Source organism: Castor canadensis, chromosome 8, assembly GCF_047511655.1.
Source record: "Castor canadensis chromosome 8, mCasCan1.hap1v2, whole genome shotgun sequence".
Taxonomy (NCBI): domain Eukaryota; kingdom Metazoa; phylum Chordata; class Mammalia; order Rodentia; family Castoridae; genus Castor; species Castor canadensis.
In genome coordinates, this window is record NC_133393.1 from 109,796,595 (window position 1) to 109,822,561 (window position 25,967).

At 38.8% G+C, this 25,967-nt stretch overlaps 1 protein-coding gene across 6 annotated transcripts in view; it reads right to left on the reverse strand.

Moving 5' to 3' along the window:
* The window catches only part of Best3 (bestrophin 3), a 49,640-nt gene that overhangs the window by 17,871 nt on the left and 5,802 nt on the right, over positions 1 to 25,967 (reverse strand). For 3 of the 6 annotated variants that reach the window (XM_074083884.1, XM_074083882.1, XM_074083880.1), the window contains 5 exons: positions 14,266 to 14,420; positions 12,983 to 13,060; positions 12,722 to 12,874; positions 10,023 to 10,103; positions 8,592 to 8,743 (listed from right to left, as the gene is read on the reverse strand). In XM_074083884.1, coding sequence (XP_073939985.1) covers positions 8,592 to 8,743; positions 10,023 to 10,103; positions 12,722 to 12,874; positions 12,983 to 13,060; positions 14,266 to 14,420 — 619 coding nt within the window. Of the gene's footprint in view, positions 1 to 377; positions 1,920 to 8,591; positions 8,744 to 10,022; positions 10,104 to 12,721; positions 12,875 to 12,982; positions 13,061 to 14,265; positions 14,998 to 15,101; positions 25,954 to 25,967 lie in introns of those variants that run through there. The other 3 variants (XM_074083885.1, XM_074083886.1, XM_074083881.1) reach the window with 3 other exon arrangements.

Consider the following 25,967-nt stretch of genomic DNA (forward strand, 5'->3'; position numbering starts at 1 on the left):
ATAGGCATTTTGCAAAAGCAAAGTTTTCACAAGCGCAATTAGGTAAAACACAGAGTTTCAAAAAGATTGAAGGATAAACCTGGGTGATGCTTGGCTTTCTCTGTTCCACTTTTGAAATGGTATTTTGACAATTTAAATATAAGAGGCCATTTAAACAAAAGTGAAATGAGGAATTTAGGAAAACAATATTTAGTATGATGAGTTCTACTTCTCAAGCCAGATTTCTTGTTTTAAAATTGTAGTGTGCTTACTCAAAGTTGGGCAACTATATTGGAGGAAGCTCATAATTTGTCAGAGAACTATCAGGACAGAGACAGTTCTACATGGGCAAAACAATATTTCTTCTTCAAACTCATTAGAGGTGAATGCTGTTACTCTGCACTGCAGAATTACCATCAAAGCCGTAGCCACAGGCAAAGTCACCCTCACATGAAGCTCCCAGGTATGGGACTGAGGGTTAACGGGCAAATCCAGTGGGCAGAATATTGTGGAATTTTGTATCCAACCAGCTTCTCCTCTACTCCCTTTCTCACACTTCCAAGTTAGTGGAGCACCATGAGAAGTTCTCTTAGCTCAGAGAGCTGCTGTGCTTAGAGCTGTGACCTTCTCAGCACTTCTGTGTTGGTTGTCTGAGAGTTAAGACCAAGGATTATGCTAAATGTGGTTTAAGTGGCCTGTTGCAACATTAGAGAAGCATCTAGCTTCATGCTATCTCCTTAGTTATGCGATTCTAGCTCCTGCGGGCTTATACAATTCGAAATTATGGTCCAAAATGAAGGTTCACTTAACTTCTCCCTTAGTACTGTTGTATTCTAGAGCAGTTTTGTTAGGGAAGGAAACCGAGCATGTATACTTCTGATACCATTTAAAGGTGGAAAATGAGCACCAAAGGTGACCCCGTGTTGGCATATGAAAGAATCCCTGAATAAGTTCTAAAATTATGAACTTAATGCACTTTCATCTCTCTGCGAGGTTCTGTCTCTCCTTCCTTTCTGGTACATTAAGGGGAAAAAAAAAAATCAATGTTCCAAGAATACATTTTGCTGAAGTTAGTAATTCAGAACTTGAGATATTTTTAGTAGTTTGTAACATAAGCATGGAATAGTCTATATCAGACTATGTATTTTCTTATAAAGCTAAAATATTTGAATACAGTTAGCTAAGAATGGATTATTAAATAAAATGTCAATCTAGAAGTATATTTAACCAAACTTTAATAAGGTCTTTGCTTGCAACAGTATGTATTTTGATATATTTGAGCTAATATCACCCACTGTGCATCCTGAATGCTTGTGCGCATTAAGTACATATATGTTTAATTACAAAACAGTAATTATATTATTGCTGTACGTGCTTAGAAGTTTTGGAATAAGGGCAAATAAGTAACGCCATCATTTCAACAAAGTGGTTATAGTTTTGCAGTACCAAATAAGTCTTAAATAAATTCCTTAACTTCTAACTAGAAGGAACTCTTAGAAAATTTGAATACTTCTCCTCTTTACTAAGTGGATCCTTAATTGACCTTGTGGGCCCCTTCTTTAAGAATATTATAAATGTGAGGATGTTTTGACATATTATTTGAAAGATGGCAGAGAAGTCCAACAAAATAACACTCTCTTATGCGGTCAGCAGTTAGAGTGCGCAGGCTTTAGATTAGCAGTGCAGTTAGAGCAAACACTCGAGACACACTTGAGTGATCCATTTCATAAGCAGCCTCAGCGTCTCTTCTCCAGATCTGGAATCCTCTAGTGTTACAGACGGATAATTTGTTAGGGTTCTTCCAAAGCCCTTAAGGGATTATTGTTCCTTTACTGTTGGCTGTTTTGATTTTTAAGATTAAAGGGAGTTTAAGACTTCAGTCTTTAATTTTCATGAGTTCTAGTCCTCAGAGTCTTCGCTTTGTATTAATGGGTAATCTCCTGTAAATAAAAAACAGTAACAATTCTGAAGTGACTGATACAAGTATTCTCTCTACCTCAAGTCAGCTGGGGCAGACTAGGTTTGGGTCTTTCTTTCTTTCTTTTTTTTAAATTCATTTTCGTCAATGCTGGCTTGAGTTTAAGCATTCAAGGTTTATTTTGGTAAAGATATGTATATCAAACAACTGTTTATTGTGCCTCAACAGGACCCATTTTATTTTAAGGCTTGAGTGTGTTTTCTTGTGCATCTTATGGACAACTCTTCTTTTGGCTGGTTTCAGGTGTTTTCTTAATCTTCATGGTTAAGCTAACAGAAAGATGCTATAATTAAAACAGTGATCAGAAAGCATTCTATGTTATGACAAAAGGACATATTAACAGATTCAAATGAAGCGATCTCAGGTAAGGTGATGGGCAAAGAGTTCAAATAGGAAAGACTTTAACATGCCCCAGACAAAGACTGGGAGATGAAACTTCAGCACTCATTTGGTATTAGAATTTATAAAATAGAATTTTTAACTACAGCCCAAAACTCCTAGATACCATAAACAACTTGAGCAAAGTAGCAGGATTCAATGTCAACTTCCAAACATCAGTAGCCTTTCTATACAGCAACAATGAGCAGACTGAGAAAGAACGTAAGAAAAAAGTCCATCTACAATAGCCTAAAAAAAACCAAATACCTAGGAATAAATTTAACAAAGGATGTAAATGAACTCTACAGGGAGAACTACAAACCATTGAAAAAATAGATTGAAAAGACTACAGAAGGTGGAAAGATCTCCCATGCTCATGGATTGGAAGAATCAACATAGTAAAAATGGCTATATTACCAAAACCAATCTACATATTCAACACAATTTCCATCAAGATTCTAATGACATTCATCACAGAAACTGAAAAATCAACCCTAAAGTTCATTTGGAAACACAAAAGACCATGAAAATCCAAGACAATTCTGAGCAAAAAGAGCAATGCTGGAGGTATCACAACAGCCAACTTCAAACTATACTACAGAGCCATAGCAATAAAAACAGCATGGTACTGGCATAAAAACAGACATGAAGACCAGTGGAATGGACCCAGATATGAATCCATGCAACAACGTTCACCTAATCTTTGACAAAGCTGCCAAAAACATATAATGGAGAAAAGACAGCTTCTTCAACAAATGTTGCTGGGAAAAGTGTTTTCTGCTTACAGAAAACTGAAACTAGATCCATGCCTGTCACCCTGTACTTAGTATCAACTCAAAGTGAATTAAGGACCTTAATATCAGACCTGAAACAGCAGGGAATACAATGGAAGCAATAGGCATAGACAAGGACTTCCTCAGTAGAACTCCAGCAGCCCAGCAATTATGAGAAAGGATTGACAAATGGGACTACATGAAATTAAAAAGCTTCTGCACAACAAAAGAAATGGTCTCTAAATTGAAGAGACCACCCACAGAGTGGGAGAAAATATTTGCCAGCTATACATCAGACAAAGGACTGATAACCAGAACATACAGCTCAAAAAACTAAACTCCCAAAAAATCAATGACCCAATAAAGAAATGGGCAACTGAACTAAACAGAACTTTTTCAAAGGAAGAAGTCCAAATGGCTAAAAAACACATGAAAAAATGCTCACCATCTCTGGACATAAAGGAAATGCAAATCAAAACCACACTAAGATCCCACCTCACTCATGTTATAATAGCTACCATCAAGAACACCACCACCAACAAATGTTAGTGAGGATGTGGGGAAAAGGAACCTTCATACATTGCTGGTGGGAATGTAAGCTGGTACAACCTCTATGGAAAACAATATGGAGGCTTCTTAAAAAACTAAAAATAGATCTGCCTTATGATCCAGCAATCCCACTCCTAGGAATATACCTGAAGAAATGTGACTCAAGTTGCTACTAAGGCACCTGCACACCCATATTTATCGCAGCATTACTCACAATAGCCAAGCTATGGAAACAGCCAAGATGCCCCACTACTAATGAATGGATTAAGAAAATGTGGTATTTATAACAATGGAATTTTATTCAGCCACAAAGAAGAATGAAATTTTGTCATTCGCAGGTAAATGGATGGAAATGGAGAACATCACCTTAAGCAAAATTAGTCAGTCTCAGAAGGCCAAAGGCCCAAAATCTCGTGTTCTCCCTCATATGCAGATTAAAACAAGTGCAGTAATATTATTGGACATGGGTCACACACACTAAGGGGAGTCCATGCACGGGAGGGATAGGGCAAGGGAAGGAAACCAAAAACTTGAATGTGGTCGATATGCTCACTATATAGTAGCGAATATAGTAATCTTAAACTGGCCAAGGCCACTATGGGAAGGGGACTAGGAAATAGTGAAATTGGATGAACCAGTTTGGGTTTTAATACATATATGCATGGAAACAAAACAACGAATCTCCCTATATAGCTATCTTTATCTCAAACTAGCAAAAATGCCATGTTTTTCTATTACCTTTTGTTTTTCCTTCTATAAAATCGGAGAACAAGAGGGCAGAAAAGGTCCTGCCCCAAGGTGGGGGGAGCAGAGCAAGGGGGGAGGTGGCCCAAATAATGTATGTACATTTAAGTAAATGCAAAAACAGTAAGAATAAAATCAAATTAAATTAAAAAAAGGTTCACAAGTGTAGTACTGAAGTACTGTAAAGTATTCTAAATGCAAGAAAGCTATGATGTGCCTTAAGACAAAATATGATAAACTTTGTTCAGGTGTGGTTATAATATGTTACTGAATCAACAATTTTTATTAAATAAAGTGTCTTTAAAAGGAAAAAAATAAAACAGAGTTTTAAAAATAGCTTTTTGGTCTTAGATTGGACAGAGAAAGATGGACCTTGTTAAGACTTCTTCTGGATTGGGGCAGGATGAAGCCTGAATGAGCGGGACATATTGCTTCCTACTTCACTAGTTGCACAGGTACCACCTCCCCCTCTCCCTCTCTCCCTTACTACCTCCAGTTTCAGCTTCTTCCCTCTGGCTCACAGACTGAGGCCTCCCTCTTTGGGGCCAGCCCCAGCCCCTTGTCACTCCCCTCCCCTCACCCTGTGTCTTCTCCATTATCCCTTTTAATGCTACCTGTCAGGTACTCATCCTCTCCTGTTTAAGTGACAATAGCCTGTTAACTGGTCTCGCTGGCTCTCCTCTTATCCCCAGCAATCCATCTTTCAGTCAGCTGCCAGGCTAACCTATCTAAAACAAAAATGTAACCATGTCATTTAATAGCTGTGGATAAAGGCTGAGGCCTTTTACTCAGCCTATAAAACCTTCCATAATCTGCCCTTGCTTCCTCTACAGATGTATTTTTTGGTTCTCTTTGCATATCAAATTATTCCTTTGACTATTCCATTTGTCATTCTTGTCCCTCTTTGTTCACATTGGCCTGGAATATGCCCTCTATTGACTCCCTCCATCTCCCAGCCCATCCTAACTCATGTTTTTTCTGTAACTCATTCTTAAAGATGTATTTTGTACTCCCTAACTTCAAGCACCTTTCTCTGGTTAACCAGGCTGGGTGAAATATATCTTCATTCTGTGTGTTCTTGTACTACTCTAAGTATTTCTCTATTGTGGCATTTACCACATTGTAACTTGTCTCTTCATTATGTCTGTGAGCTTAAGAGGTTTTTTTTTTTCCTTTCCATGTCTATGTCTAGTGTCTGGCATAAAGCTTACTACATAGTATCAACTCTGAAAAAAATTTACCTGAATAAATGAATGAGTGCATCCCATATATGAAGGTATAAGCAAAAACATATTTTAAACTTGTGCTTAAGATTTAGAAAGGGGAATGAACTAAGTTTATTACAGTTATGTATATCTAGCAAATACACAAAAAATTGGGCTGTGTTTTGAACATATTCCTTAATGCTGAGAACAAAGCGATTTCCTTTTTATATGGAAGTGAATTACATGCTGACTGTGAAAGCCATTTCTGACTGCTGAATATGAGGCAGAGTAATTTCTCAGATTGCCCTTGGATAGTACTTTTTCTAGTTTTTGAAGGACATTGCCTTGACTTTAGAATCTGAAAAGTTGATATGAGATGATAAAGGAAATTTGATTTCTGAATGAAATATGCTGGGGATATAAACCCTAAGCAGAACACAAAACACAAAAGTTGCTCATCCAAGAAAGGATTTTGTATGTTCATTCAAGCATGGACACATGAGCCAAGCTTGGATAATCAAGTTATTGGGTCTCCCTGTCTGTCATTAGTTCAGGAATGGATGTGTTAGCCAGGTCTTGCCAATCACAGCAACGCCAGCACTTGAGTTTCAAGAGTTGGAAAGAGATGTGTCCTTTCCACAGGGTTAGCTGAAAGGTAAGTTACAAGCCTGGAGCTGCTGGCTGCCATCTTGCATTTTGCCATTGAGAGAGAAGAGCCTGCCTGAAAACTGAGCCAGAGGAGAGAGACAGAGAACTGAGAGAGACAGGCAACAATAGTGAGTCAAGTTACATTCTTTAAGCCTCTGGATCCAGCCATGTCCAAAGCTAGACTGGTCTCTGGGTGTGATCCAATAAACTTCCTTTTGCTTAAGTTAGTGTTTGGTTTTCTGTCACAGGTGATCAGAAATATTTGTTGAACCCCACCATCACAGGAAGAGTCAACACTCATGATCAAATAGGGCATTCTTGTGAATTCTTGACTTCCCACAGCTTGTGCTCCTAAGGTGACTTTTCCTGGATCATGAAACTTCCCTTTAATAATCCTCATCTATGCAGAAAATCAAGAGCATGTCAGCTTTTGCCTAATCATTTCATTTATCAGTTCATTCTAGCACAGTTCAGCCAGACATCTCACCAAAAACTCTTCCAAAGACACCAGCCTTACCTGTGCCTCTCCATGCTGGTAAATAGGACATTTTGCGTAGAGTTGTTTTCTCTGACAACTGATAGATTTTAACTCCAGTCTTAAATATCATATCTCATGGTTTTTCTCTCATTTTATTTTCTGTCCTAAGTACCAAATTCTAAGGGTTAGTTTAATATGAAAAAAAACTTAGATCTGCTTAATCTTTCTGTGACCCAGTTAGAAATCCACAAACGAAAGACCTGACTAGCTGGTAATAATAATAATAATAATAATAATAATAATAATAATAATCTATAGTTATATCTAGAGTGTTTTTATGTTACAATTTCATTTAATCCCAACAGTAATCCTTTGGGGGTAGGCATTGTCTCTGAGGTCTTGTAAATCCTTACTTACTATGTTTCCATATTTAGAAACAGGAGAAACACATGTTTTAATACTTTATGAAGAATACAGAAATTTGCTTAGGAATCTGAACAATTATAATTAGGACAGCTATGTAGGTAAAAATAAAAATCTTGAGCACTCCCCCCCACTCAAATAATTTTAACCATTGCACAAATAAATAACTAGATGGTCATGAGAAACAGATATATTCTAGGAAAATCACTGCAGGGATTTCTGGACTCTATCAGTGGTATTGATCTCCTTTTATAAGTTAGACCACTTCTCCATGGTGAGAGTAGGGGAAAAATACAACATATTTAATTATCTAAAACTCAAAGAAAAAAATATGAATTTTCAAAAGTGAGAAGCTTGCCCTATAGCCATGAAACTTGCCATGGCAGAAGGAATGACAAAGGCTGACAAGTGTGACAATGATAAGTTGCTCTTCACAGAGATTGAGCAATGGGCTAGGGGAGGAGTGAGCAATCTGGCCTAGAAGAACACTAGATGAGAAGTTCCAGTCTTCGAAGGCTGTTTGGGAGCAGAAGCAAGTCTAGCCTGCTGTGGGTAACCTTGTCTTAGGTGTCCTTGGAGGTGCCAACACTAATCTCGTGGCTCCTAAATCTTTTTTCGTTATCTGCCACAGCTAGTGAATGTTCACTGTCAGTCACCTTTGCTTTGGCTCTTCCAGTGCTTTCATCCTCAGAGCCCCCTTTGAAAGAGGAGCACTGCAAACCACTATTTATTTATAAGGATTAGGGAACATTTGTTTAAGAGTGAAGCTTTATAGGACTAGGAGAGAAGCTAGATATCCTAAAGATAAGGAATTGGGAAGCAGAACACTGTGGGAAGAGAAGAAAGAAGGTGACAGTGGCAATGACAGGACACCAACCCGCTGCACCATCTGGCTAGAGCTAGCCTCAAGGAATAGCCACAGTTTTGCCATAAAAGTTCCTAAACCATTCCACAGTACATTGCCTGCTTTGCAAGTGCAAAGTCCTAAATTCAAACTCCAGTTCCACCAAACCCTCCCCCACAAAAACCCCAAAACAATTCCACAGGATTTCCCCTTTTTTTTACAGTCTTTTTTGGGGGAGAGGGTTATTATTTTCTAAATTTGTCTGCACCCTCTTCTTTCAGTTACGTAGAGACTATGGCATTTGCCTTCAACAAATAAACTTCTCCCCATTCACACATTTCTCCAAAATCAGATACATTATCAGATTTAATACAATTATTCTAGAGCTATGCATGAATTACTTCAGGAGTCCAGGCTTATAGTACCTAAGGAAGGAGCATTAGATTAAAACCATTGACTACACTGATTTGTATATATTAAGCACAGTCAGAAAAAAAATAGTCTCCCAAAGTCAAAAGATCAGAATAGTAACTGAGTTATTTTCTAAATATTGAAGACATAAAACAAAAACAAAAACAAAAAACACACTTACCCCATTTGGGTTGTTGACCCCAGAAATGAAGGTATGCAGTAGTCGGCAGCTGCCAGGGTATATGGTGGTCGAGCGGCAGAATCATCCCAATAAATGTCCTTCTTCATTTTGGGTAAACTCATGTGCATTTCATCCACAGCTAGAAGAGAGACCTAAAATCATCGTCATATTGTCAGAGTAGCTCAGATATGGATTACATAAAAAAGAAGAATTTCCAGTAGATGACTGGGAGTAGGACAGTGATAAGACACTGCCTAAATGAGTGAATATGCAAATGTCTACAGTGCATGTTTACTGCAACCAGGGCTGCTGCAGAGTTGCACCTGGTGTTTACTGCTTAGAGCATATGTGGCCATAGTGTCAGGCAGGTTGCTGAGCTGCCAGCACTCAATCTATCAAGCCACAAACTGCACATGGAACTTCATGTCACCTGCAGGGAGATGGGGCGAGACATCATTTCCTTCCTGGTTCCTAGTTACTTACTGTCTCTGTGGCTAGTCTGACAGCAATCACTTCACTCCAGCGAGTACAGAAACATGAACATCTCAATATTTCATTCTGTTAACCCCATGAGCACATTTCTACTTGATATCGCTTCTTCTATGCCCTGGTTTCTTGTTTATTTGGAGAAGCATACTGACAGGCCTTTAGATTGCTTGGAGCTGTAGTCATTTCTCTCACGTCTTGGCTTTGACAAAGTGACATATAAATAAATTACTAATTCTCTGGGAAGCCAGTTCGACAAAGAGGCATTATGCGTCTTCCCTAGAAGACCAACAATGTGATCTATGGTGAAATATATGAACTTCAAAGCTGAGCCAGGAGTTGAAATAAGCAGATAAGGTGAAGCCCTTATTCCTTGTTTTCAGGGAAGAGAATGGCCTGAAGAGAGTCTGCCCTAGGAATTAAACTTCCTCATGCTGGCTCTTCAGGAAAAGTTGGTTGTGAAGAAAAAACCTTCAGGGTAAGGTAGTTCATTTTGTGTGTCTTAGGCAGATGTGAGAAAAGGTCAAGGTGACCTGGGCTCCCTCTCAGGGTCTAGCCCCTATACAATTGAGCTGGGGTCTGGGTACGATGAGTTTGGGAATTCACATCAGATTGTGTCTGGATGCCATTTTATGTCACTGTTAACCTCTGTGGATGGTAACAGAAAACAGGTAAAAGAATGAATGAAATTACTGCTCTGCACTAGATGGAAGAAGCTTGGCAAAGCAAACAGATGCCTACAGAGAAAAGTGACTTGACATTCTATTTAAATAGGCACTGGAATGGAGATCCAGGACATGTGAGGTTTCAATGGCTAGTCAAACCTCTTTCATTTGTGGTTAAAGCTCTGGAGTCCAGAGACCTGCATCTAGAGTCTGTTTCAATTAGAAGCATCACAAGTGATTTATTGTTGCTGTTTTCAAAGGAAAGAAAAGTTCCTCTAACCTGCAGATTTCTATCAATGCACCAGTTAGTTTCAAAATCATCATCATCTTCCCCAAAAGGGTTGATAAGTTGCTCAGCGACCTGCAGTTGAGAACACAGAAGAGATCAGCATGATTGTGAAGACTAAGGACAGAGATGGAGGTTGATTCTTGCTTTATTCTCTCCTTTTGTCTCTTTCACAATATAAAGGCAAAAGGGGAGTGTGTTATTTTATAGACACAGATATTTCTTAGAATGTGAGAACTGATTCTCTAACCATAAATGATGTACCTTGTACGTGTGTCCTCCAAATGGATCTGTCTACTCAACTTTTGACAATGCAGGCCCTGTTCCAGAGAGGACATACATTTTTAGGAGCCAAACCAAACCAATGGATATTGAAATGGCATCAACTGTGTGCAAAGCACTGTGCAGGGTACGTACCCTGTGCTTTCAAGGAATTTACAAGGCCCAGATCATAAGACAAGGTTAAACAGCCAAGAAGGACTTAACTTACAGCCAAAGAAAATATAAGATGATTTCACAACTATTAGGCACAACTGCTAAGTGAATGAGTCTGAGAGCTAGAAGCCATCAAGCTGGAATCGGAGGCTTTACTCAGTTTTACCCTAAAGGATTTACCCCTATCCAATGAGTTAGTTTTCCTGTTGGGAAAAGCTGAGGTAGCTTATCACACATCTTCTAATAAATTGTTGATATTAAATATTCTTACCATGTTTCTGGATTGAATAGCCTCCTTGTTGAGAGGTATATGTGTCAAATAGGACTTGCTTGTCATTAACCTTTTTGAATAATTTCCTTTGATGTGTGTGTGTGTGTGTGTGTGTGTGTATGAGAGAGAGAGAGAGAAGGAGATTACTTAAGTGTATAAAATAAAGGTATCATTTGATCAGTTTCTAGATTCTAGATTCTGAGATCATTGGTTATAATCTCTGCCTGCTTGGTTTTTAGGATTTCAGTTAAACTACTTAGAGCAGTTAATTTCAAGCTGTGCATGAAAACCACTTGGGGAGTTCTTAGAAACAAACATATAAATAAACAAATTTCTGGGTCCCTTCCCTAGACATCAGGATTAAACAGAGCTCCCAGTAGACTTTTGGAGCCTGGTCAGTGTTGAAAGCCACTGACATAGAGAAGTATGTTTTCTTTTTTTCTAAGGACCAGCCCTGGGCAGGGTGGTGCTCACACTAGTAAGCTTCTTTCTCTCTGATCTTGACAGTACTGGAGTTTGAACTCAGGGCCTTGCATTTGCTAGGCAGGCGCTCTACCACTTGAGCTACTCTGCCAGCCCTAGGTTTGACTATCTCTCAGTGGAGGTATGATTGTGTCTTTGCATGTTTGCTTTTAAAAAAATGTTTTATAAGGGAAAAGGATGTTAATAATTTAGCAAGTATGTCAGAAGAAAGGAACTGCTAACTTCTTACAGGTCAGCCTAGCCCTTACATAGATACAAAGCAAAGAATAAAAAGTTCAGCACAACTCAAGGGAAAGGACAGAAAAAAAAAAGTAAATAAACAAACAAACAAAACTCAGATCAGAGTGAGCATTTGGATCAACTGTGGTGATTTTATGCTTATAAAGGTTAAAATCTACTTTTTCCTCCAATGGGAAGTGAGAGCTGTTAATCTCTCCTGCTTTCTTTCTCTTAACTGGGTAAAAATAATTAAGAATCAATGTCATCTGGTTAAAAATGTTTTTGCCATTTAAAGGACATTCCATTTGTCTTTGGAGTATAATTTGAAATGCCAACATACTTATTTTTCCTGGTGATGATTCAAACCAATGAAAGAAAAGGCTTCTGCAGGAGAAATTTGCCCTGACCTGAAGACTCAAACCTATGGCTATTTGGAAGGCCAAGCATTTGGAAATTCTGTTTTGTTAGTCATCTTCAGACTGTCCTTAGATTTCAGTTAACTTAATGAAGTCATATTCTTTGATTTTCCTATCACATACTTCCCATTTGGTAGTTTACAAAAATGATGGAAGAGTTAGGCCTCTGATGTTATACACATACATCCAGGGAGTGTTGAGAGGAGTGGGGTGGTGGTGCTGACAATGGGAAACAAATAGAGTTCTATACTGAAGAGTGGATAAGTCATTCTCTCTGCTCTGACCTATTTTTAAATTCCTGCAAAACCAAATATAATCATTAATCCTAGTGTTTCTGGTTTTGATTCTGATGAGTTCTTTTTGAGTTTCAGTTCTGGTTTTGAAAATGGGATGTATTTACTGTTGTGTGACAGCTAGTAGGATTTCAGGGAACTGTAAGTTACAATTTACAAAGTTGAGCAGAACCAAGATACTACTACAATATTAATGCCTAAGGCTTCTATCTGAGGCTTCTTTCACTCTAATTGCTCACTGTGGTATAAAATATCAATGCAGCCACAATTATTACTTTAATTACATTATTGTAATCCTAATGGGAGCACACAGAGACTTAAGAAAATCAATAGCTATAAGAGAGTGTTCTAATCTCTTTGCACAGTGAACTGCTTCAGGTTGCTGCTGCTATACAGTCTGATGACATTTGTCATTTTAATCCTTGATGGAAAGTAATCCCATCTCTGAGCTATTACATGGTAAATCTACCTTTGACTCACTGGTGAATGATTTGCTAAAACCTCACAAATCAGCATGGGGAGTTTGGAACATGACAGGTTACAAAGTGGGTATCAGGCACAGAGACTATTGGCTACCTTCAGCCATCCTGCATAGAAGAAGAATTGTAGGAGGGTAAAGATTGGAATGTAAAGATCTAAGTCATGCCCCGCGTAGCCTTTGGTGGGATCCAAAAACTGCCTTCCAATCAGGCATGCAAAGAAGAAGGTGTAGACAGCAAGAGTGACAACCTGGAATAGAAAGAAATCAGAGTGAAAGGAAAGTGCTGGTTGCCCAGACTGCTAGCTTGCCAAGGTGTGCAGGTAGAAATAAAAAATCATGTGCAAAGTATTTGATACCTGGGTGTAAACCAGCGGAATTCCTACCCAGTCATAACCAAATAAGAGGCTGCACCAAGAGCGGTATTGATTCATTTCCTAAGCCGGAAACAGATAAAACATGGTTTACTAAAATGATGACTTTGATAATAAAAAATGACCAGGATTCAGAACATGGGTATGTTTTTATTAATATGCTTGTAAAATGATGCAACTGACATTATAAGGCTAGTAGATTGCCTCTTAAGGTAACTAAGCAAGGAAAGTTCTGAAAATGACAAGCAATGAACGTCACTAAGCAATGTGCAAAAAGACTCACTTTAGAGTTTTAAAAAATATTAAAATAATACAGGATTTTATAGATATTCCCCATTCTATTGAATCCATAATTTCTAGCACACACACACACACACACTCTCTCTCTCTCTCTTAAGGTGGTGATGGGAAGGAAATAGTTAATATTTTAAAGAAGTAATTGATTTAGAGAGTTTTGAGGAACAATTTTTTTCTATCTTTTAAAAACATGCTTACAAGAGATCTTAGAAAAGAGATGCAAATACACTCTAAATCTTCCCCTCCACAGATGGGGACTCTCGAACACTTACATTGATAATCTGTTTGGAACAGGAAGGGCTGAGATCCATTGATTCCTTTTCCCTATTCCACATAAAATATTATCTAAGATGGGGACAAAGACCTCACTTTCATTTGGGAGCTATTTTTAAACCATTTTCTCTTTTAGTCAACTACAGGCAAGAGCCTGTCATGGCACAAATGTCCAGCCTTCCATAAATTTGCTTCTCTGAAGAACTCAGGGTTCTTTGTTCACTGGGGCCCCTGAAAAGCTGGGCTAAGCTTAGGATATTCCAATTTGGGATAATGGTTGAGGCGATTTATTCTTCCTATAGCTTTTACTCCAGAATCCCAAAGCCAGGGATGGCAAATATGGTATGTCAGCAGTCAAATTTCAGAGCCCTTGACTAACTCTATCTGGTAATCTAGCTACTTATCTCTAAAAATATTATATGTATGGTGTGTGTGTGTGTGTGTGTGTGTGTGTGTGTGTGTGTGTGTCTGGGTTTTTTTTAACTTAGGGCCTTGAACTTGCTAGGCAGGTGTTCTACCACTTGAGCCACACCTCCAGCACTTTTGTTTAGGTTATTATTCAGATAGGGTCTTACCTTGTGCCGGGGCTACCATGGACTGAGATCCTCCTACCTACGACCTCCCAGTAGCTGTGATTACAGGTGTCAGCCACTGCACCCAGGCCAGTATTTTTGGCTGATGGCTTATTATTTACTTACAGTCATCAATGCTTGCAGATCAACACTGTCTCTGATTCTACCTTCATCCCGGGCTTTAGCTGCAAGATTTCCAAACCAGATGAACGGAACCCAATATTTCAGATGAGGCGATTTGAGGTTGTCGAATAATTTCCTTTCATCTGCTGTCATAAAACCTTTACATGAAGTAGAAATAGCTCAATTATACAAACTTAGTTTAGCACTAATACATTACCATATTTTCAGTCTATTCTGTCAGCATATTGTGGTGCGACACTAAAGAAATATAAAAATTCCTGTCTCCAATAGTTTATACATTCTAGGGATAAGGAATGTGTGTGCGAGAGCATGTGTACACACACACGCACACACACGCACGCACACACAAGTTATATATCTAAATATGAGGGAATACATCATTATGGGTCAAAATACATGCTGGAAATCTCTAATACTAAAGGCTCTAAGGAGACAGTAAATGTGGCCCAGAACATTTGGGGAAGTTTCTTCTTTAGGTTTTGGTTCACTCATCTGAAATTTGGCACCATAGAACTTAGAACTGTTAGGATTAAAAGACTAAAAGCCATGATTCACATAACTGATTCTTCTGCCCTTTCCTTTCAAGGTGATGCTTGATCACGTCTTCTTCCTTGACTCCTTTCTTCTTTTCCCCCTAGTATTCCTCTCCTTGAAAGCTCTTTCTTGGCTTAAATTCTAGTAATATTATGCAGAAAGTTTTCTCCTGCAAAGACCCTTTTGAAAGGCAAAGAGTACATTAGTCTTCTTAGTTTTCATAGGATTTTGCTATTTTAGAAGTGCTTCTATAATTGTGTGTATATATCTCTATATCTAAGTACCTGTCTATCTTCTATCTCTATCTATCGATCTATCATCTATCCATCTTTCTCAGTGCAGTTTGATTGAGCTTGGTAACTTCTCTGAGCCTCAGTTTTCTCATCTGTAAAAGAGAGATTAAATGCTATCTACTTCATAGGATGCTGTAGAATTACCTGAAATGATGAACCTATATATCAAGGTGTCAGCATAATGCTTAGCACATACTTAGCACGTAACAAGTGCTAAGGCAGAATATACCATGTGACACTTTAGCAGGCTTCCTCTTTCTCCTCTCTTCCCATACAAGAAGAGATCTGAATAACAGAAGAGGAATAAGATGGCAGGTTTATTTCATAAACAAACAGTACTCAATGTCTACTGCAATCCAGGGTTTGTTCATATTCATACAGAGATGCACTTTAAAAGCTTGCAATTTACACTTGACCTTTTATGTTTAAAAATTTTGAGTAATTCAAATGGTACAAGTATCCAAAAGGGCCAAAGGAGTATAATGGGAATGTAAGTCTCATTTCTCAGTCACATCGTTGTCTCCCTGGAGGAATCATGGTGATCAGTTTATTGTGTATCCTTCCGGAGAGATCTCACGGAGTTTCACATAGGCCTATTGTTTAAAAACACAAATGATTTCATATTACATACACATCTGCCATTTGCTTCTTTTTTTCAGTTATATCTTAGAAAATTTAAAAAGTTAGTAAAGGGTAATAGTATTCTTTTTGATAGTTGCTTTCTGTTAACACTTAAGAGTTAATTGGATACAATATTTTATTTAACTAGTTCCCTTTTGAGCAGAAATTTAAGCTGTTTTTACTTTCTTTTTGGTGGTACCTGGGTTTGAACTCAGGACTTCACACTCCTTAGATAGGTGCTCTATGACTTGAAACAGGCCCCTAGACCTTTTTGCTTTGTTTTGGAGACAGGGTGTCATGTTGTTGTTCAGTCCAGCCTGGATGGTGATCCTCCTATTTATGCTGAGATGACAGGTAAGTGCCACCACGCCCAGCTAGCTATTGGTTGAGGTGGAAGTCTTGCTAACTTTTGCCCAGTCTGGCCTCAAATAGTGATCCTCCAGATCTCCCAAGTAGCTAAAATTACAGGTGGTTTAGTTTTTGCTACTAAAAACAATGCTTCAATGACTTTCTTTGTAACCAATCCCTTGACTCTTTAAGTGGCTTTTAAATGTTTTGATTTAATATAAATTATGTCTTCTTAGTTAAAGTTTATTTCCAAGACTGATTCTTTTAGATATTGATTTTGAGACGCTTTTGCTCAGAAAAGTAATAATTTCCTTATGAAATTCTGATAATACATTCAGATGAAAATCAACTTTTGCCCTAATGTAACATACTTATATCCTTATCTGCAATCCGTTTACATATCTGGTTATTCTCTTCAAAGCAATCATTGGTCTTTGCCATGTAGTTTTATTGAAGAGATGTGTTTATAATAGAAATGATGTCAAAGGGGAAGTGAGACGTCCTCATTTTCAGAGTCATCAATTCACGAAACTGTGGAGTTGCCTAGGTCTTTGACATGCTAGGCCAATGTTTTTAAAAACAAGGTCCATAGACAATGGACCTGATTCATTGAAACACTGTGACATCTAGTAAACTTGGAGAGGGCTGGGGATCACCCTGAACTACCAAATCAGACTCAATAGGGCAAGAGTTTTTAACCCAGGTCTGTCTGTTAGAATCTCATGTAGATACTTTTAGAAAATACCAATGCTTGGCCCTTTTCCCCAGAGATTCTGCTGCAATGGGTCTAGGGTGTGGTCAGCTATCAGCATTCTTTTAAATCTTCCTGGATGATTTAGTGGAACTGGATCCAGGAAGTTGCATGGTTACCAAGATCTGCAGGAAATTCTGACATACAGCAATGTTTGAAAATCAGTCCCAATTAATAAAGGTTCTGTTTATTCTGTATTTGAAATAAACAGATTAATAATTATAAAACCAATATGTAGCAAGAGGAGACTAATTTAAGACTACACTCAGATTATTTATAACAGTTTAGAAGGGTTCTGCCCGTGCCTGGAGAATGGTACTTTTTCTGGAGGTAAAAAATAAAATAAAAATAAGCCTGGTAATTCTCTTGTTTATTCTCAGTACAACTCAAAATTGTTGCCCCATGCAGGTAATCTGTTTATCCTTTTTCTTTTCTTTCTTTTTTCTTTTTAAAAGACTTGCATAGTATGTTCTTATAGGAAGTTAATAGCTAAACTTGACCTGTCTTGGCTTTAAGTCTAAGGACTATCTGCAGCTGTTCTTCCTGTAACTGGAAGCCAATTTTCAGATATTTCATATCAGTTGTCTAGCAGTTATATTCTTGGGATTTACAGTGCAATTTTTAAAAATGACCCCACTTAATATACTGGCTGCAATATCTGTAATTTGACCAAAGAATAACTTTGTCCCTGGTTATTTTTTATTCAGGAGTATGGATCAAATTGTGCTAGCAAGTCCTTTCTTGTCTTCTAAGCAGAAAGCAAATATGCAGAGTGAGGACTTATATAGGGCAAACACTAAAGCAAAAGTTAGGTTCTTCACTCCACATAGGACATCTGTTGATCAGAAAGGAATATGAAGAGGGAAGAAAACTGGTGCTTAAGTTTTCAGCCCAAATGTATTGAGAACTTTCGTAGGTATTGGGAAAGATGAATGATAGATAAGACAATAACATATCCTCCAAGAGTGACACAGACAGAATGATTTTTGTTGTTCCCTGCAGGGTTATGCATCTTATGCAAAGTAACTCCATCTTTGGAAATCAAATTGTTAGCCAATTTAAACACTCTCTAGATTGTTGGTCAAATCCATTCAAAGAGCATTTGTTATGAAATGAAATATTATTCTCACCAGCATTTCAAGTCATTTAAGTCAGAGATAAATGCTTTTTTTTTTAATAATAAGGTCATTATCTTCATCTCTAAGACTATGTTAATTACAGTTATTGATGTGCTACAGTTAAGCAGCACTATCATTGTCTGGTCTCCCACCGCTCTGTCTCTCTCACGTCTGTCTCCAGGTCATGCTCCCGGAGGCCCTATCCATCCCCCTGCTGTTATCCTACCCATAATCCTGACACTGCCTATGCCTACAATTTCTCTTGCTGTCTCTTTTCCTTTTGGGTGGCTGGGGTCTGCTCTGGGATTTTCAAATTGCTTGTCCCACCCAAAACCCTTCTAATCAGAGTAAAGTATCTATGCCTTTTTCTGTCCACATAGAAATACATTTGCATTGACTTGCAACTTGAGTTGCAGTTTGATGGAGTAAGATTTGTTACTTTTAGGCAAAATTTTATTGCCCTCAAGGTGAAGGACTAATTAGATCCATTGACAAAAAAGATTCCAGGTTTGGTCTAGGTGACAGGTTGACTTAATTTCTCTCAGTTGAGGCTGAGACAGCTGACTTTTACTATTAAAACAGAGGATCAAGTGGGGTTCTATTAGCAGAAGGATTAAAAGCATCTCAAAATTTGAAGGCAGAATGGGTTTGATGCCAGTTCTTTCTGAAAGAGAAAGTTCTGCGTTTAGCTTCTGAGCGCTTCTCAGAGGAATGGCTGTTTCAGAAAGATTGCAAAGTCTCTGGTTTATTTTCCTCCTGTGTTTTCCAAATGGAAACAATGAAGCCACCACATCAACTACAGCTTCCCTTCAAATGTAATGGGAGAGGTTTAGAAATCACTGTCAACTAGGAAAATCAAGAAGAGACAAAGCAAAATTGAGAGGGATGGAATCACATTGTGACAGCATTGTGCAGAGAAGAACCTCAAACGTCTTTTACCATGAGCCACAGGGAGACACATGGGATTCAAGAAACAACTATGAGCCCTTCTATATTATGTGTTCTCTGATTGTCCTATCCTATTGTATCCTATCCTATATGTTATCTTGTCGTGTTCCCCATTTCATCCTATTAAAAAATGGTGGTTGAAAGCCATTAAAATTATTTAAAACACAACAATGAGTTATAGCACATAAAATACGTGCTGAAGTCTCAAATAGAATGTGGAGTAAAACCAATTTCTGGGATAGCAATGCTGGATGGAGAAAGAGACACTCCTTTATTTTCCTGATAATGACCAAAACATCTTAGCTATATCCCTGTTTTTAAGTTAGTATCTCATTTGGCAGTTCATTGCTTTTTATATAATGATGCACAAGAAATAGCACACATAAAATTAGAACTCTTATCTCTTCATCTGAATAGGAGACCCAGAGTTGGAATAGATCTGAAGCAATTTGCAGATAAAATTTGGGGAAATTAATTGATGATGTGCCCAGTGCAGTGGTTCCTAAACTTTGCTGCACATCGACATGGTATTGAGATGACTTCTTCCTTTTTTTTTTTTTTTTTGGTAGTACTGGAGTTTGAACTCAGGGCTCCGGTGCTCTACACTTGAGCCACACCTCTGGCCCATTAGTATAGTTTTGAATTCTCATGTCTGATGGTGGGAGCCATATGTCAGTGTTTTTTGAAAAGCTCCTCTGAGATTCCAGCATGCAGCAGAGTTAGGACAACTGCCATAATGGGCATTTCAACCTTCCTAGTTGGAGTCAAGTGTCCTGCAGTGCTTCTGGGGATTGCTAGGTCCCTAAGCCCTGGGAACCTACAATTTACGGAAGCTCCCTGGATGTTTATATTCACACTTTCAGAAACAGTGGGTAGATAGACTTTAACTCCTAAATCAGAACTGTGGGGAAACTCAAACGCTGACCAAGTGAGACTGCTCATCGGGGCATTATGCAAAGAAGGCTCGGTAGTTCTGCCTCGCACTTTCCCTCCTATGTGAAGGTGAGTCAAGTTTCATTTGCAGGAAGACATTCTGTCTACTCTGGGCTCATCATGTGAGACTTTAGGGGTAACTGACTCAGCCTCTAAAAGTTCAGCCAACAAGAAAACCTGGCACAGCTGCGAATACCACTGTCCCTTGATCATCTCTCCCGTAATACAGAGCATATGAAGATTTCAAGGAGACCAAGCAGTCACAGAGCCATGGAAAAACAACAGCAGATCAGAGGGCAGAAATGTTGTACACAATTCAACTGATTTTACTTAGGGGGAGACAAGAAGACCACAGGTGAAACAATCTATCTAGGTCAGAAACTCAGAAGGGTGCTGTCCAGCCAGTGCATCTAAAGTCAGGACTTTGTAAAAAAAAATTGTTAGGGCTGGGGAAGTGGCTCAAATGGTAGAGTGCCTGCTTAGCAAGTGTGAGGCCCTGAGTTCAAACCCTAGTCCTGCCAGAAAAAATATTGTTAACATACTATAGTTGTACAGGGGGTATATTGTGACATTTATACAAGTGCTCACATATATCTTAAAATTAGATACATGCCCTCCACCTTTCTCCTTTGTCCCCTCGCACCTCTTCTTAGAACAATTTCAACAGATTTCATTGTTTTATTTTCATACATTGAACGTAAAATACTTCCACCTTGTTCACCCTCCTTTACCCTTTCCACAAACCCTCCTCCCTCCCACTGGTACCCACTCATGGACTGGACCTGTTTCACCTTCCTGTCCTTTATTTATTAATTTTTTTTTGTTAGATTATGATAGTTTTACAGGGGGAGGTTGTTGTGACATTTCTATATATACATGTACTATGCCCCAAATTGGTTTATCTCCTTCATCATTCTCCCTCTTCCCCGCCTTCCCCTTCTCGTGGTGCAAAAGGACTTCTAACTCAATAGTCACTTGACAATTTGGGGCTTGCTTGTGTTAATGTCTGTTAATCATATGAGTCAATAAAACTTCCAGTGGAGTCTCATTATGCTCCCTTCAGTTATAGAAGCCCTGGGAACTTCAGGTTAAGATTTCTGGGTTTTATAAAACTTTTCCTCAAAGGTTAGTGTCTTGCAACCACACTTTTGAACTACTTAGCATCACAGGAATATATCCATTTTATAGACATAGAAATGTAATGTAGAGATGTGGAGTTTCGCTGTAAATATTGAAATCTGTTTCTGAAAATGATTAATCAAGGTAAGATTTACAGTAATCAAGGTAAGATTTACAGTAATTTTTACTGATCCTCAGGGAAAGGAAGTGTACACATTCTTGCTTAAGCTGTGTTCCCAGTGCCAGCACGGTGTACACTCAATAAAGCTTTATTGAATTAGCAAATGCGTGCTATTTAGCATCAACTTTGCTGACAGTTATTTTACAGGAGTGTATACAATTTCCTATTATCCACCCTTGTGCTTCGTGAGTAATTCTGAAGAGAAATATTTTCTTCTCCTGATACCTATGAAATACTAGATAAAATGTTATGATTTCTTTTGATGCCATAATATAAGTACTTGCTAGAGGCATGGTTCAAGTAGTAGAATGCCTGCCTACCAACCATGAAGCCCTGAGTTCAAACCCCAATACCACCAAAAAAAGAAAATACATAATGCAAGCACTCAACTAAGGTCATCACTTGGATTAGCAAAGGTCTGGGATTGTATACTTGGCTTGAGTTGGAATGAGTGACATTTCCAGGGCAGGTGATTGGAATGACCAGAATTTTCCAGAATAAGTTAATAACAAACAGGCAAAATAAGAGAGACTATATTGTAGTCCCTCTGATAAATAACTGACCATTACAATGATTAACAGACAATTTTAGGGACATTTCAGCATAAAAGACACTATTTTTAGTTTAGTTGTTACATTTCTATTTTCAGATATGCCAAAAAGAATCATTTTGATTTGAGAAATTTAACTGGTAATATCAAATCATATATATTTTCTTGGTAGCACGTAATGTGATTTTTTTTTTAACTTCTCAGAATAATGTAACTTGACTGTGCAACTTAAAAGCAAGAAAAGTTGGAGACTAGCAGATAAATGCCTGGTTTGTCCAGCTCCAGTCAAGGCATTGCCAAGTGCTTTGAAGATGCTGCTAGTCTTTATTCTCTGGTCTTCTCACTTACTTCCTCCTGGCCAGCGCTGAATCTATGGAAGCAAGAGCCCATCCTGGAGCACAAGGGAGGACAGGGTGCAAGGGAACCCCCATTGTTTTAAAGTTCATTGTTTCTCAGAGTGTGATCTAGGGACCACCTGCCTTAGTCTCCAACAGCTTGTTAAATAGGCTGATCTCACTCCAGACCTCTGGCAGTGGCATCTCAGGATACATATTTTTAGCAATATTGATTTTAGCAATACTGAATGTGCTCTGAAGTTTGAGGGCACACACTTTTCCTTACAAGTGATTTTATGCAGGGGAGTCACCTGATAAGGTTTTTGTGTCTTCAGCATTGCCTCTTTCTTATGTCCCCACCCTTGGCACCCCCACTGGTGTATTTACCAGTCCTCTCTGCCCTCAGGCAAGGGCAGGTGCCCTGGCTCTGGATGCCGGGCAGCTGCCAAACATTTTCCGCCAAACCTGAACTTCCTATTCTTCCCAGAAGCCTTGGCACAGACAAAAGGCAGTCAGGGAGTGGTGAGGCATGCGTCCAGTTGGGAGAACTTGGAAACAGACTCTGAGTCAGCCCTCTCTGCGGGAGAAGGGGCAGGAAGTGGTGAGTCAGCGCTGCTTTGGACAGAAGGTGCTGGCCAGGGGCCTCTGCAGCAGCTCTCCTGTTTAGAGGGTAGTAGCTTGGAGCCTTTGCCCTGCTGCTTAACACACAAATCTCCTATGAGCACAAGCTGTGCCCATTACCCTATTTCTGCCTTTTGAGAAAACATTTAGAAATTAAAGAGAACAATAAGGCCTTTTCACAGGGATACAGAGATGGCCTCCTATAGCTCTCAGAAAGGCTTTGATGTCATCATATCTCCTGCAATTTTCTTCCTCCTTTAGTCACTCCAAATAAACCAACCTAAAAATTTAAGCCAGAAAGATGCTTGTTATATCTAAGCAGTTCTAATTCAAGTCCTCTGACCAGACTGCTACCCCAAAACCCTCTTTATAATTGTGGAGCAACTGACAAGGCTAAAATCTTGAAACTTCTCTTTCTTATCTGTTGCTGCTTTGTTATTAGCAATGAGTTTGTGGTTGCCAAAGCCTTTTGCCCCAGGGATAAGATAAAAATAAGCATCCCTATAAGAATTCAATAATTCTCAAATTTCAGTGAATAAAAAATGACATGGAGCCAGGTGTGGTGGTGCACATCTGTGATTCCAACACTGGGGAGGCTGAGGCAGGAGGACAGCAAGTTTGAGGACAGTCTGAATTACACAGCAAGACCATGTCTCAAAACACCAAAAACCAAACCAAAACCAAAAACCTGGAAGCATGTTTAAATGCAGGTGTCTAAGTTCTATATGTGCAGGTTCTGATCTAGCAGACCAGAAGTGGGGTCCAGGAATATTTGCTCTAAGTCAATAATCAAGTTAGTCACGATGTAGAGGATCTGTGAATCACACCTTGAGACACATGAGCATAAATGAACCTCCAGGAGTGAATGACTCATTTCCAAATTCCCTTGAAATGGTGGATGGGAGAGAGGTATACTCCAATATTCCAGATGTCTTCAAAAGGGAAAAAGCTTGAATGCAAGTGCATGACAGGCATTTGCACAAGTGTATTATGAAAAACACACTCAAAGGAAATGAAATCTCATCTGCTCTCTTTATCTGGTTGCCCCTCAGACCTGGGTCCAACTCAGCCCACTGAGCTCATATCTTACCAAAGGCTCTGAAGGCCTCTCCATTGCTAGCTATCCTCCCTCTGGATGGGCTTTTAATATGGAGTTGATCCTAAGAGGATGTGATTTGCTTTGAGAATTGGGCCTGGAACCTGACTCCTGCCAGAATGTACTCTCTTCATCCCGAAGATGCATCAGAGCTAGAGAACTCACCTTTGGTCATCCAAATAAACTGTAGCTCTTACTCATCAATTTGGATGGGCCAAACCTTTCTTGTTTGTTTTTAGGTCTTTCTTTGAAGGTGGTAATTATTAATATTTTTGATTCTTTAGGCATTAAGGTAAGAAAATTTAGTTGTTGAAGAGTACTTTCAATTTGATCATTCTGAAACAATATTCTGCTTCTAAATTTGGATGGAGGCAGTTTAATTTTGGTGGGCGGTACTGGAGTTTGAACTCAGAGCTTTGTGTTTCCTAGACAGGCACTCTTCCGCTTTGAGCTATGCCTCTAGCCCTTAATTTTTAAAAAATTTCTGCTGGTTTTGTATCATGCTATACCTATGCATTTGGCAGACCATCATACCCTCCACTGGATCCTTAAACCAGCTCCTGGCATGCTAGGATTGTCTCACATCCCACTCAATATCCCTGACAACATCGTCTATACCCCTCCTTCCTTATCTCAACTTGACTTTAACAACCTCCTGGTAAAAGTGCACCAAGAAGCCCTGGGTGTCATAACCCCAATGAGTCTTCTAAAGTGGACAGAATGCTATGTGTGCCATTGTTTTAAATGATTTCATTATGATAGCCAGAAATATAGCACTTACCAGCTGCTAGGTATTGCTCTGAACACTGCAAATACTAACTTAAACCTACAAGTATATAAGGTAGGTGCTATTAAAAGTTATTATAGGCCCACTTTATAGGTGAGAAACTGAGGCAGACAAAAGTTAAATAACTTGGACAAGATCATGTAGCTAGTAAGTGGTGGAGTAGGGATTCAAACCCTTGATCTGCACTTGGTCACTATGTTGCTCCACTAAGAGAATAAAACAAAAAAACCAGCAGAAAAGCCAACAAAAGTCCCAAAACAAGCAAGAATATTCTTGGCAAATAAAGGACATTTCAGAAAGGGAGAATGGAGACTGCAATCTAGTTTGAGACTGTACTCAATACAAAGGCAGACTCATAATATGTGTGTGTGTGTGTGTGTATGTATGCATATATACATGTATATACACATATACATATTTGTGGTACTGAGGGTTGAACTCAGGGCCTCATGCTTGTTAGGCAGGCACTCTACCACTTTAGCTACACTCCCAGCCATTTTGCTTTCATTGCTTTTTCACATGGGGTCTTGAGCTTTTGCCTTGTGCTGGCCTTGCACCTTGATCCTCCTGCCCTGCCTCCTGAGTAAGTGGGATTATAGACATGATCCACCATGTCTTGCTTGATTTTGAGATAGATCTTGCTAACTTTTTCCTGGGCTAGCCCCAAACCATGATTCTCCTATCTCTACTTCCCGAGTAGCTGGGATTACTTATGGCAGGAAGCCTCCATATCTGGTCTCATTTTATGGTTCTTATATTGTCTGTATGGGTCAAGAATTATCTCATTTAATCATTACCCCAATGAAGTCTGGCTTAACAGCTTTATTGCTAAATATTTATACACTGAGAGAATCATCCTTCACACATAATTTATTCACAGTACACTGTATCCCAGATAGAATAAATGAATCAACTTTGAGGCACAGGAGAGACAACAGAGCCACACTGAAACAAGCTCTCACTGCCACCGCTTAGCATCTGCCTAGGTGAAAACCAACATTTCTGATTCCCACCAGAATCCACTTGTACTTTAAGAAAAGTATCAACACAGGAGTTCCAAGCTTAAGTCTTAATTCTGGCTTTTCCACTGTAGCTGTGTGATTTAGTATAGGTGGTACCATCTTTAAATCTGTTTTATATTTTTTCCTATTTTCTTGAGGTCCAAATGAAATGGTCATACAAGGAGATAAACTATATGCTAGAAAATTATAAGGTAATACTAGAGGTTATTTTAATAAAAATGATCATTATATTTATCTTAAGCAAGCTATCTGCTGCCTCCTCTCCTCTACCTCCCAAGTAAACTTCTTGAGGCCAGAACCATGTCTTACTAATCTTTACCTCCTAAGATTGCTTCTGGTATGTAGCAAGTAATCAATAAACATTTCTTATGAGTAACTATAAGTGATTTTCAAAAGAATTTGGGAGGTCCTTATGTCAGCCACACTA